This window comes from Nelusetta ayraudi, unplaced genomic scaffold, assembly GCF_046127955.1.
Source record: "Nelusetta ayraudi isolate G7.1 ecotype Tasmania unplaced genomic scaffold, CSIRO-AGI_Nayr_v1 ptg000190l, whole genome shotgun sequence".
Lineage (NCBI taxonomy): Eukaryota > Metazoa > Chordata > Actinopteri > Tetraodontiformes > Monacanthidae > Nelusetta > Nelusetta ayraudi.
In genome coordinates, this window is record NW_027466239.1 from 187,501 (window position 1) to 199,694 (window position 12,194).

General features: G+C 53.5%; 2 protein-coding genes across 3 annotated transcripts in view; one reads left to right on the forward strand and one right to left on the reverse strand.

The window, feature by feature from the left end:
- The window catches only part of exo1 (exonuclease 1), a 7,806-nt gene extending 815 nt beyond the window's left edge, over positions 1–6,991 (forward strand). The window contains exons 3-11 of the mRNA XM_076015504.1: positions 299–422; positions 935–1,072; positions 2,176–2,388; positions 3,267–3,454; positions 3,988–4,081; positions 4,178–4,385; positions 5,208–5,394; positions 6,249–6,744; positions 6,838–6,991. Coding sequence (XP_075871619.1) covers positions 299–422; positions 935–1,072; positions 2,176–2,388; positions 3,267–3,454; positions 3,988–4,081; positions 4,178–4,385; positions 5,208–5,394; positions 6,249–6,744; positions 6,838–6,957 — 1,768 coding nt within the window. The 3' untranslated portion in view covers positions 6,958–6,991. The remainder of the gene's footprint in view (positions 1–298; positions 423–934; positions 1,073–2,175; positions 2,389–3,266; positions 3,455–3,987; positions 4,082–4,177; positions 4,386–5,207; positions 5,395–6,248; positions 6,745–6,837) is intronic.
- A 1,681-nt stretch (positions 6,992–8,672) lies between these two features.
- On the reverse strand, positions 8,673–11,209 carry gh1 (growth hormone 1). Of its 2 annotated transcripts, none has more exons than XM_076015430.1 (3): positions 10,863–11,209; positions 10,085–10,222; positions 8,673–9,238 (listed from the first exon to the last, which is right to left on the reverse strand). In XM_076015430.1, the coding sequence occupies exons 1-3, from the start codon at positions 11,190–11,192 to the stop codon at positions 9,059–9,061; spliced, it is 648 nt and encodes a 215-aa protein (XP_075871545.1). In that variant the 5' UTR covers positions 11,193–11,209; the 3' UTR covers positions 8,673–9,058. The 2 variants fall into 2 exon arrangements, with proteins under 2 accessions (XP_075871545.1, XP_075871544.1); XM_076015429.1 differs by having other exon boundaries at positions 8,673–9,241.
- Between the last annotated feature and the right edge of the window lie 985 nt (positions 11,210–12,194).

The window sequence follows — 12,194 nt, forward strand, 5'->3', positions numbered from 1 at the left end:
TTTTTTTTTACATCTACTTTTTTTCATGAATATTTTTTTTTTTTTTTACTTTATTCGCGAAAATTCAACTTAAAACTCGAAATGAAAAGTTCCGTAAAAGTCTCCTTCCCGCAATGTTTTTCTCTTCTTGTGGCCTTCTGTAAGTTACTCTCTGTCAAATGAAACCATGTTGGCCGTGTGTGTGTGTGTGTGTGTGTGTGTGTGTGTGTGTGTGTGTGTGTGTGTGTGTGTGTGTGTGTGTGTGTGTGTGTGTGTGTGTGTGTGTGTGTGTGTGTGTGTGTGTGTGTGTGTGTGTCAGGCGCAGGGAAGCCAACCTGAGGCGAGGGCGGCAGCTGCTGCGCGAAGGCAAAGTGTCTGAAGCCAGAGATTGTTTCACGCGCTGCGTCAACATCACGCCGGCCATGGCGCACGACCTCATCAAGGTAACGGACCTCGGAGTTCTCTCAAGCCAGGAGGAGGAGAAGAAAGAGGAGGAGGAGAAGAAGAAGAAAGTGGTGGAGGAGGAGGAGGAGGAGGAGAAGAAGAAGAAGGACAGGGGAGGAGAAGGAGGAGGAGAAGGAGAAAAAAGAGGAGTAGGAAGATGAAGAAGAAAGTGGAGGAGGAGGAGGAGGAGGAGAAGAAGAAGGAGGACAGGGGAGGAGGAGGAGGGGGGGGAGGAAGATGATGAGGAGGAGAAGGAGGAGAAAGTGGAGGAGGAGAAGGAGAAGAAGGAGAAGAAAGTGGAGGAGGAGGAGGAGGAGGAGCCTCCAGCATTGCCGGTCCAGGCTCTCCCACGGCTTCCATGGTGGTGGAAGGTCCCGGACCGCCTACCGTCTTCCGTTGTGTTGTCGCCCGCTTCAGTCGACACATTCACCGATGAAGCAGCGTTGCGTGCGTGTGTGTGTGTGTGTGTGTGTCTGTGTGTGTGAACTGCTCCTCCTGCCTCCTCCACCAGGTGGCCAGGGCCAGAGGGGTGGACTGCATCGTGGCTCCGTACGAAGCCGACGCTCAGCTGGCGTACCTGACCAAGGCCGGACTGGCCCAGGCCGTCATCACCGAAGACTCGGACCTGCTGGCCTTTGGCTGTAAGAAGGTGTGTTCATCCCACCCGCAGGCTACCTTTCCACTCATTACCTGAACCAGGCGTGGGCTAAACTGCGGCCCGGGGGCCACATCATGGCCCGACGAACTAGAAGAAACGATATTAACACTCAGTCAGTCATCAAACAGCTGCATCTCCTCCATGTTTCCACTGTTTTCACAGTCATTTCAATAAAGAGCAAGACACCCTAGAGGTTCCAGAGGTGGGTTAGGGTGGTTCTGGATGGTTCCAGGAGCTTCTAAGAGCTAAACACCCTGGTGGGGCTTCAGAGACTCTGACTTGGTTGCAACTTTGCTTCATTCTCCAGTGACATTCCAGCAACATGTTTCCTCCATGATATCCCATAATATATTGTTGCCTTCTATGAGGAGGCTCAGCAGAACACTGCATCCATCTGCTGCTGCTCCGCTACCCCCCTCTGGCACACTGTAGAACCCAGTGTGGCCCCACCAGTCTAACAGTTGGCCAGCCCTGGTCTATTCGGTCCAGGTGTGGCTTTAAATAGCTCTGTGGTGGTTCCAGGTAGTTCTAGATAGTTCTGGGTGGTTCTAAGTTGTTCTAGGCAGTTCTGTGGTGGTTACAGGTAGTTCTGGATAGTGCTTGGGGGGGGGTTCTAGGTAGTTCTGGGGTAGTTGTAGATAGTTCTGGGGTGGTTCCAGGTAGTTCTAGATAGTTCTAGGTAGTTCTGGGGTTGTTTCGCAGTGGTCCTGGGGTGGTTCTGGATGGCCCTGGATAGTTCTGGGTGGTTCTAGGTTGTTCGGGGGTGGTTCCAGGTAGTTCTAGATAGTTCTGGGGTGGTTCTAGGTTGTTCTGGGGTGGTTTCATGGTGGTCCTGGGGTGGTTCTGGATGTCCCTGAATAGTTCTGGGTGGTTCTAGCTTGTTCTTGAGCAGGCATGGGCAGCAAACTACAAAACTGCAAACTATTGTCTCCTGCTATGAGGTGGCTCACAGAAACACTTCTATCCATCTGCTGCTGCTCCGGCCCCCTCACCCACCGTGGCCTCTGGTCGAGCAGTCGGCCCAGCACCTGATGGAAGCTCTCCTCAGCCGTCCCTCCTCTCACTGCGTGCTTCCTCTCTCTGGCGTCCCCCAGGTGGTTCTGAAAATGGACAAGCACGGCAACGGGCTGGAAATAGACCGGGACAACCTGGGCCGCTGCCGCTCGCTGGGCGACGTCTTCACCGAGGAGAAGTTCCGCCACATGTGCATCCTGTCCGGCTGCGACTACCTGCCCTCGCTGCCGGGCATCGGCCTGGGCAAGGCCTGCAAGCTGCTGCGGCTGGCCACCGAGCCAGACATCCTCAAGGTGAGGAGGAGAGGGAGGGGGAGGAGGAGGAGGAGGAGGGAGAGGGAGAGGGAGGGGGGGGGAGAGGAGGAGGAGGAGGAGGAGGAGGAGGAGGAGGAGGAGGAGGAGGAGGAGGAGGAGGAGGACAGGCAAGGCCTGCAAGCTGCTGCGGCTGGGAGGAGGAGGAAGAAGAAGAGGAAGAAGAAAAAGAAGAAAAAGAAGAGGAGGAGGAGGAGGAGGAGGAGGAGGAGGAGAAGAAGAAGAAGAAGAAGAAGAAGAAGAAGAAAAGGAGGTGGTGGAGGAGGGGGGGGGAAGGAGGAGAAAAAAGAGGAGAAAGTGGAGGAGGAGGAGGAGGAGGAGGAGAAGAAGGAAAAGGAAAAGGAGGAGGTGGAGGAGGAGGACGACGAGAAGGAGAAGAAGGACAGAGGAGGAGGAGGAGGAGGAGGAGGAGGAGGAGGAGAAGAAGAAGAAGAAAGTGGAGTAGAAGGAGGACAGGGGAGGGGAGAAGGAAAAGGAGGAGGAGAAGAAAAAAGAAGAGAAGGAAGAGAAAGTGGAGGAGGAGGGGAGGAGAAGGGGAAGAAGGACAGGGAAGGAGGGGGAGGAGGAGGAGAAGAAAGTGAAGGAGGAGAAGAAGGAGAAGAAAGTGGAGGAGGAGGAGTCTGTGAGAGGGACTCCATGACCTTCTCCTGCCTTCTGACCTTTGTGATTGTGAAGATTAACGGACAGAAAGCCGTCCTGAGCAGAGGTTTTCTTAAAGATGACAATGTTGATCAAATGATTGATAAATGCTCCTTGTTGTTGTTGTTTTCTTATTATTCTAATGCACCACACGCGTGCCATGACTTCCAGTCCTGGTCCAACCGTTGCTGACCTCATCTTCTCTGTGCTTTCCTGCCCAGGTCATCAGGAAGATGGGCCACTACCTCAAGATGAGTCTCACGGTCCCTGCAGAATACGTGGAGGGATTCACCCGGGCCAACAACACCTTCCTGTACCAGCTGGTCTTTGACCCGGTCGGGAGGAAGGCGGTGCCGCTCAGTCCGTACCCACAGCACCTGGACGTGGGCACACTGTCGTACGCTGGACTGTATCCTTCTCGTCCCGTCGCCGGTGACTCTACGTCACACTCGGTTCTTGGTTCTTTTTATTTTGAGATGGATCTGGATGAAGCACAGTTGGACACAGTCGCTGACAGGGAGTTGGACTTGTTCCACTCAGATGAATCTTGTCCTGGGTGGGTGGAGGGGAGCTTCTGGCTGCACCTCCTGCTTCACATGGGGAACCACGAGGGGATGGAACCTTGTGTAGGCGTTAGACGATCTTCTGGAACTGGTCTTACCGACGAGTCCCCTCTATTGGCTCCACCCCTTCCTGGTGTCGGTCACTGCAGAGATGATGATCCCCGTTCTGGTCCGTGCGTCCTTCTCCACGTCTCCCACATTTTGAGAAGTTGCTTCAGAGAGATGTGAAGTTCTCAACGCGTTCTATTCCTTGTTTCCCAGAAGGTGAGTGGTGGAAGGTTCTGGCTGATGCGTAGCCCCCCAGGTAGTGCCTGAGCCAGACCAGCCTCCATCTAGTCATTCAGTTCACCACTGTGATCCTTGACGAGCTTCGATCCAGGCATTTAGGAGACGACCGGGACCTTCAGTTGGCCGTGGGCAACCTCGACCTCAACAGCCTGGAGAGGATCGACGACTTTGACCCCGACAAACAGGTCAGAGAGAACCACCACTCAAAGTCTCCCCCCAGGCATCGCAAACACTGTTGCGGTACATTTCAATGTGAACGGTCGGAATTTCAAAACTTCCAGATGCCTGCGGCCTCGAGTCGGCACTGGAGTGACGTTGTGTCAGCAGGTGGCAGCGTTTGGAGCAGAGACTTCCGGCCCGCGTGTCGCTCCGAGTCCAAACTGTCAGACGCTGCGTCGCCACGTCGACCTTCGCGGTCCAGCGAAGAAGAGCGAGTGACCTCCAGGAGGATCCCGTGTGGGGAGCTGCAGGTCAAGAGGCCCAGAGAAGGTACGCTGGCGGAGTGGGTCATCCAGCGCCAGGATATCAGGGTGGTTGGAGGCGGAGAACCAAGCAGACACACAGAGAACATGGAGAGAACTCAGTAGACACTGGGAGAGAACCCAGTAGACAACCTAGTAGACACACAGAGAACATGGAGAGAACCCAGTAGACACTGGGAGAGAACCCAGTAGACACACAAAAAACATGGAGACAACCTAGTAGACACTGGGAGAACATGGAGAGAACCCAGTAGACACTGGGAGAACATGGAGGGAACCCAGTAGACACAAGGAGAACATGGAGGGAACCCAGTAGACAACCTAGTAGATACACGGAGAACATGGAGGGAACCCAGTAGACACTGGGAGAGAACCCAGTACACAACCCAGTAGACACACAGAGAACATGGAGAGAACCCAGTAGACACTGGGAGAGAACCCAGTAGACAACCAAGTAGACACACGGAGAACATGGAGGGAACCCAGTAGACAACCCAGTAGACACTGGGAGAGAACCGATTAGACAACCCAGTAGACACCGGGAGAACATGGAGGGAACCCAGTAGACACACGGAGAACATGGAGGGAACCCAGTAGACACACGGAGAACATTGAGGGAACCCAGTAGACACTGGGAGAGAACCCAGTAGACACACGGAGAACATGGAGACAACCCAGTAGACAACCCAGTAGACACTGGGAGAACATGGAGAGAACCCAGTAGACACTGGGAGAACATGGAGGGGTTCTACTTAGTCCGACCTGGACGTGACATTATTGTGATTAATCGATGATTAACCTCCTTTTTTGTTTCTTCTATCTCCCAAAGACGTGTGCTTGACAGATGAGGACCTGGTCCAGCAGTACTTGACATCCAATCAGAAGCGGTCACGGTCCAATCAGCTTCCAGACTCTGCGGCGTCCAATAAGAAGCCCAGGCCTTGCGGAGTCTTTGCCACCCAGCTGCAGAGAAGAAACGGTGAAGCGACAGACGACTGCCAGGCAATATGCAGCAGGTCACACCTTCCTTCTTCTGTTCCAATCAGTGACGTCCGACTTGCCAATTAAGCCAATCACGCCGTAGCTTTTTACTCCGACAGCCCCTTGAAGTTGCGGTGGGTTACGGTGGGTTCTGGAATGTCGCAGCACCAGCAGTTGGATGTTTCGGTGACCAAGTTTTGTAGTTTGCCTATGCCTGGCCTAGAACCACCCCAGAACCACTTGGAACCACTATAGAACCACCCAGACCAGCCTAGAACCAACTAGAATCACCCCAGGACAACTTAGAACCACTACAGAACCACCCAGACCACCCTAGAACCACCCCAGAACCACTACAGAACCACCCCAGAACCTCTTGGAACCACTACAGAACTGCCCAGACCACCCTAGAATCAACTATAACCACCCTAGGACCACTTAGAACTATTAAAACCACCCTAAAACAACCTAAGATCCACTCTAGAACCACACAGAGCTATTCAGACCGCCCTGGAACCAACCCAGAATCCCTTAGAACCACTACTGAACATCCTAGACCACCCTAGAACCACCCAGACCAGGGCTGGACCAACTGTTTGACCGGATGGGGCCACAATGGGTTGTAAAATGTGCCAGAGGGGGGTAGCGGAGCAGCAGCAGATGGATGGGGTGTTGTGGTGAGCCACCTCATAGGAGGAAAGAAACCTGTTGCTGTAATGTCTAGTGCACGGATTCAATGATGCACCCCATCATCTAGTTGGACTTCTGGTCAAAGTACAACAGTGTGTCCCAGAGTCGCAGTGATGTCTCTCTCTTGTTGTGGTGGTGGTGTTGTGGTCCTGCACTGTAGAGCTAAACCCTGAACTGAAGTGAATGTTCAATCCTGTAGGTTCTTCAGCAGTGGCAGTCCAGCGGTGAAGAAACACCCGGAGCCAAGTGGAACATCTTCAGCTCCACCTGGCTTTGTCAAGGCTCAGAGTGTCCACACCAAGGCTGCACTCGTCAGCACTCCCAGTAGCCCCGCATCTCCACCACAGAGCCCCGCATCTCCACCACAGAGCCCCACATCTCCACCACAGAGCTCCGCACCCCCTGAAACAGCCAGTCAGGACCTCCAGTCTTCAGCCAACTCTACCTCCAAGGAAGCATCAGGGAGCTCCAGGTCGACTTTAGGCTGGGTCGCCCTGCAGCACTTCAAGTATCACAAGACCTTCTCCTGTCACACCAAGACTCTGCGCTCTACTGAAGCTCCTCCCCACTCTGATCCAAGCACTGGTCTCAGTGATGGTCTCCCAGACTCTCCCGCACCTCCAGATGATCAGATCTCTCACTGTGAACCACCTGGTGACCACCTCCCTCCCTCCCCCCATCAGCCGTCTGCATCAGTACGTTCAGTTCTATTGTCTAGAGACCTCCACGTTAATCCTCCACAGCCATCAAGCTGATCTTCACGTGTCATTTTTTTGGTGCATTTTCAGGAACTGACTTCAAGCAGACGTCCAGAGCAGCGAAGTTCTTCTCCACACACAGCTGAGGTAGGAACCCTGGAGATCCCCAAACCAAAGGCAAAGATAGCTCTCCTCTCTTATGTTGTGTGAACATCTTGTTTTCAGAATGTTCTCCTCCTCTTTGCACCACTTCCTGTTGCTGCAGGGAGCAGATTCCCCCAACGTGGGCTGAATAAAGATGTTCTGTTCTGTCCTCTCAGGTCTTGGATCAGTCAGGTGGGTCCAGGCAGCAGCAGCAGGTGAAGATGAGAGCTGGAGGTGGCACCAGAGTCAGTGGACTGAGGAGGAGATCAGCTCCAAAGGAGAAACTGTCGAGCAGAAACAACGAGAACAAACCTCACCTGCAGGCCACCATCAGCAACCTGTGGAAGAACTTTGCATTTCCACTGTAAGACTTCAGACCGTTGTGGAAGAACATTTTCAGAAACCCTTCAAAATTCTTTACTCGGTTAATGTCTTTAAATTTTGGCCAGAGACGGTTTTTGTTTTTTTTTGTCTAGACCAGGTCTTGACCAGATCTTGACCAGATCTTGACCAGGTCTAGGTCAAGTCTAGGTCAGGTCTAGGTCAGGTGTAGATTAGGTCTAGGTCAGGTCTAGGTCAGGTCTAGATCAGGTTTAGATCAGGTCTCGATCAGGTCTAGGTCAGGTGTAGATTAGGTCTAGGTCAGGTCTAGGTCAGGTGTAGATTAGGTCTTTGTCAGGTGTCTAGCTCAGGTCTAGGTCAGGTGTAGATCAGGTCTGGATCAGGACTCGGTCAGGTCTTGACCAGGTCTCGGTCTCAGTCGCTGCCGTCGTCACTACAACACGACGACCAATGAGGCGCGGGCTGAGAACAGTTGCAATGACGCGACTTCCTGTGGTGTTTTTCCAGAGGGCGTCAGAAGATGTGAGGAGGAGGAACGACGAGCTGCTGGTGAAGCTCCCCTCGCAGCAGCAGCAGCAGCAGCAGCTTTTAACAGGGTGCTAGACGTGTGGTGCTGGTTCTCCTTAGAACAGCATTGATTTCCAGTTTCCATCTCAAGTGGGTCCGATTCGCACCAGACGTCGGTGCTACCGAGTTCACGACGGAGGTCGGGAGGAACCCGGGTGACCTTCAGTTCCACTCGGTGCAGGCGTTCACACAGAGTGGACCCACACTCTGCTGGTCAGATCCTTAGAATAGTTCTGTCATTAAAATCATTAAAATCATTTAAAAAAAAAGAAAAAAAACAGAAACGTTGCCTTTTTTTTTTTTTTTTTTGCATTTTTGTGCTTGTTGAGATTTTGCATTCTCATATTTTTCTATAATAGAAAAATATTGTAGTCAGTTTAACCTCAGGCAAGGTTCCATTTAAAGACAAAGAAATGCAAAAACATTTATATTATTAATATTATTATTATTGTTATTCTTATTATATTTTTTTATTTTATTTTTTTATTAGTATGGGATTTGCCATGCTAACATTTTTTCAGGTTCAATGATAAGCCATTAGAAAAACACCCCAGCCAGTTTGAAGCAATGCCCCCTGCTGACCGGAGGGCTTCCTCAGCAGCTGCTGTCGCCTTCCAGCAGAGGGCGCCACAGAGTCCTTTAGTTGTTTTCATAATTTTCTTTTTTTTTTTTTTTTTTTTAATCCAAAGTCAAACCAACTAAAGTGTTCCAGCCAGAGTGAAGCAGGTGGGCTCAATGCTCGGCGCCCCCTGCTGGTGGGGAGGAGCTCTGCCGCGCTGACCCATTGCAGCAAGCGTTTGTCGTGTTTTTGTCGAGGCGCAACACAAAGTCCAAACGGCCCGCGGCCATTGAATGCAACACACAGAGTTTATTTCACAGATGATGACAGTTTCACACATCGCTTCCTGTTAACACCTATCTTTCTGGGTCAGTCTGGCCTAGCCTGGGTTAGTTTGGTAGCCTGAGTCAGTCTTGATTAACCCAGATTAACCCAGATTAACCCAGGTGAGCCGCCTCCTCGTGTGGCTCCAGGGTGGCTAACACCGGGCTATCAAAGAGCTAACAGCGCTAACGTGGACCCTCACAGCAGCCATGTGACATCACAACATCATCATGACATCATCAACCCCCCCCCCCAGAGTCTCGAGGTGTTAAAGCTAAACAGAAGCAGGAAAGTGGGTGGCGCTAGTGAGGGGGTGAAAGGAGGAGGAGAGGGGGCGGGGCCACCGGATGAGGCGATGCCGCGGAGGGGGCGGGGCTACAGGGTGCAGTTGGCCTCTGGGGACAGGCGGCACTTGCCCACCGTCAGGTAGGTCTCCACCTTGTGCATGTCCTTCTTGAAGCAGGCCAGCGACTCGGCGCTCCGGTAGAAGTTCCTGTAGTCGTCCAGCAGGGGCGCTGAGCCCTCAGTCAGCACCTCCGCTGCTCCCTGGTTGGCCTGCTGGGAGGAGGTGGGACACGCCCCCCCAACACAGGTCAGAGGGAGACTGAGCAGCGTGGCTCTCCTCCTCCTCCTTCCTTTTCTCTTCTCTCTCTCTTTCTCTCTCTCTCCTCCACCTCCCACCGTCTGCCACCTCCTCCTCCTCCTTCCTTTTCTCTTCCTTCTCTCTCTTTCTCTCCTCCACCTCCTCTACCACCTCCCACCCTCTGTCACCTCCTCCTCCTCCTCCACCTTCCTTTTCTCCTCTCTCTCTCTCTCTCTCCTCCACCCACCTTCACCTCCTCCTCCACCTCCTTCCTTCCTTTTCTCTTCTCTCTCTCTCTCTCTCTCTCCTCCACCTCCTCTACCACCTCCCACCCTCTGTCACCTCCTCCACTTTCCTTTTCTCTTCTCTCTCTCTCTCTCTCTCTCCTCCACCCACCTTCACTTCCTCCACCTCCACCTCCTTCCTTTTCTCTTCTCTCTCTCTCTCTCCTCCACCCACCTTCACCTCCTCCTCCACCTCTTTCCTTTTCTCTTCTCTCTCTCCTCCACCCACCTTCACCTCCTCCTCCTCCACCTTCCTTTTCTCTTCTCTCTCTCTCCTCCACCTCCTCTCCCTCCTCCTCCCCACCTTCACCACCTCCTCATTTCTCTCCTTCAGCTTCTTCACCTCCTCTGCCCCCTTTAACTCCTCCTCCTTGCCACCTACATCTTCTTCACCTCCTCCTTTTGCTCCTCCTCCCCTCCTCTCTCCCCCACCCTCTGACACCTCCTCCTTCCTTTAGATACATACAGTTTTACATTTGTTCAGAATTTCAACAACATCTCTCTACTGTGTGTGTGTGTGTGAGAGAGAGAGACCTTGAACAGCAGGCGGATTCCGGCCTTGAGCTGCGACAGTTTCTCTGAGATCTGCGTCCTGAGAGCTCCGGGCAGCGAGCGGCTGGGAAGCTCCCAGGAGTCCAGCAGGTGGTAGGAGACCTCCAGCAGCTTCAGCACCTGGTGGAGGAGACACACAGGTAGAGGTGTGAGACACAGCAGGTGGAGGAGTGAGACAGCAGGTGGAGGAGACACATAGGTGGAGGAGTGGGACAGCAGGTGGAGGAGACACAGCAGGTGGAGGTGTGAGAAACAGTAGTTGGAGGAGACACACAGGTGGAGGTGTGAGACAGCAGGTGGAGGAGACACAGCAGGTGGAGGTGTGAGACACAGTAGTTGGAGGAGACACACAGGTGGAGGTGTGGGACAGCAGGTGGAGGTGTGAGACACAGCAGGTGGAGGAGTGAGACACCGGTGGAGGAGTGGGACAGCAGGTGGAGGAGACACACAGGTGGAGTAGACACACAGGTGGAGGAGACACAGCAGGTGGAGGTGTGAGACACAGTAGTTAGAGGAGACACACAGGTGGAGGTGTGAGACAGCAGGTGGAGGTGACACACAGGTGGAGGAGTGGGACAGCAGGTGGAGGTGTGAGACACACAGGTGGAGGAGACACAGCAGGTGGAGGAGACACACAGGTGGAGGTCATCACTGTTGTGATGCCTCCAGTCAGCAGCAGGTGGCGAAAAATTCACCCTGTAAATAAAAACTTTCACACACACACACACACACACACACACAGAGTGTGAGCGCCACCTACGGAGCTGCGCTGGGTCTCGTGCTTGTGGTTGGGGCTGATGATGTAGTCGGACTTGCAGTCCGAGTCCTGCAGGAAGATCTTGTTGTGCTGCTGCTGCTCCTCCGTCTGCTCCTCCGCCTGCAGAGAGATCTCCTGCTGCGCCCGCAGCAGCAGCAGCAACACCACTTCACACACTGGGACTAGCATCGCTACTAGCACTGCAACTAGCATAACAATTAGCACTGCAATTAGCATCACAACTAGCACTGCAACCAGTGCCGCCACTGGTACTGCAACTAGCGTCGTAATGTGCGTCGCAACTAGCGCCACAACTAGCACTGCAACTAGCATAACAATTAGCACTAGCAACTAGCATCACTGGTAGCGCAACAGCCGCGGGTCGACGCTCACAAAGTCAGACAGGAGCTTCTGGGCCAGCAGGTGGAGGTGTTGAGCTCTGCTCACGGCGATGGAGAAGAGCCGCTGGCACTCTGTGATTGGCTGAGAGGAGGCCACGCCCACACACAGCAGTGGCAACAGGAAGAGCACTGAGAGACAGACGGGTCAGTTCAGACAGGTAGGCAGGTGGAGGTCAGCTGATAGACAGCTGGAGGTCAGCAGGTAGGCAGGTGGAGCTCAGCAGGTAGACAGGTGGGGGTCAGGTGGAGGTCAGGTGATTGACAGGTGGAGGACAGGTGAAGATCAGCTGATAGACAGGTAGGAGCAGGTAGACAGGTGGAGGTCAGGTGGAGGTCAGCAGGTAGACAGGTGGAGGTCAGCAGGGAGACAGATGGGGGTCAGGTGATTGACAGGTGGAGGACAGGTGAAGATCAGCTGATAGACAGATAGGAGCAGGTAGACAGGTGGATCTTCTCACCTCGGTCCATGGTGGCTCCTCTGGTTCTGGTTTGGCTGTGCGTGTCAGTGGTTGTGTGTCAGTGGTTGTGTGTCAGTGGTTGTGTGTCAGTGGTTCTGCGGTGCCACTGCAGCCGGGCTTTTATAGCGGCTGGCGGCTGCTGAGTGAATTCATGAGGAGAAACACAAAGCCGACAAACATCTGCTGCCTGAGGCATCGTCAACACCACCAGGAGATGAATTGACCATCGGCTCCCTGGAAATCTTTCTGGTACCGGCGCCGACTCGATTCACTGTCACTGCGGCTCTTGGGAATTATTCACGTGGAGCGGATCGGATGTCGGCTGAAGCGCCAGCCGCCAGGTCGTGGAACCTTCAGCCGGTTGTTGTTTGTCCACTGACACTCACACAGGAAGTTGAATTATTGAGCCGGGCCACGTCGACGGCCTCCCTCCCAGAACCACCAAGAGTCCGGAGTAGACCGGTCCAGAACAGAAC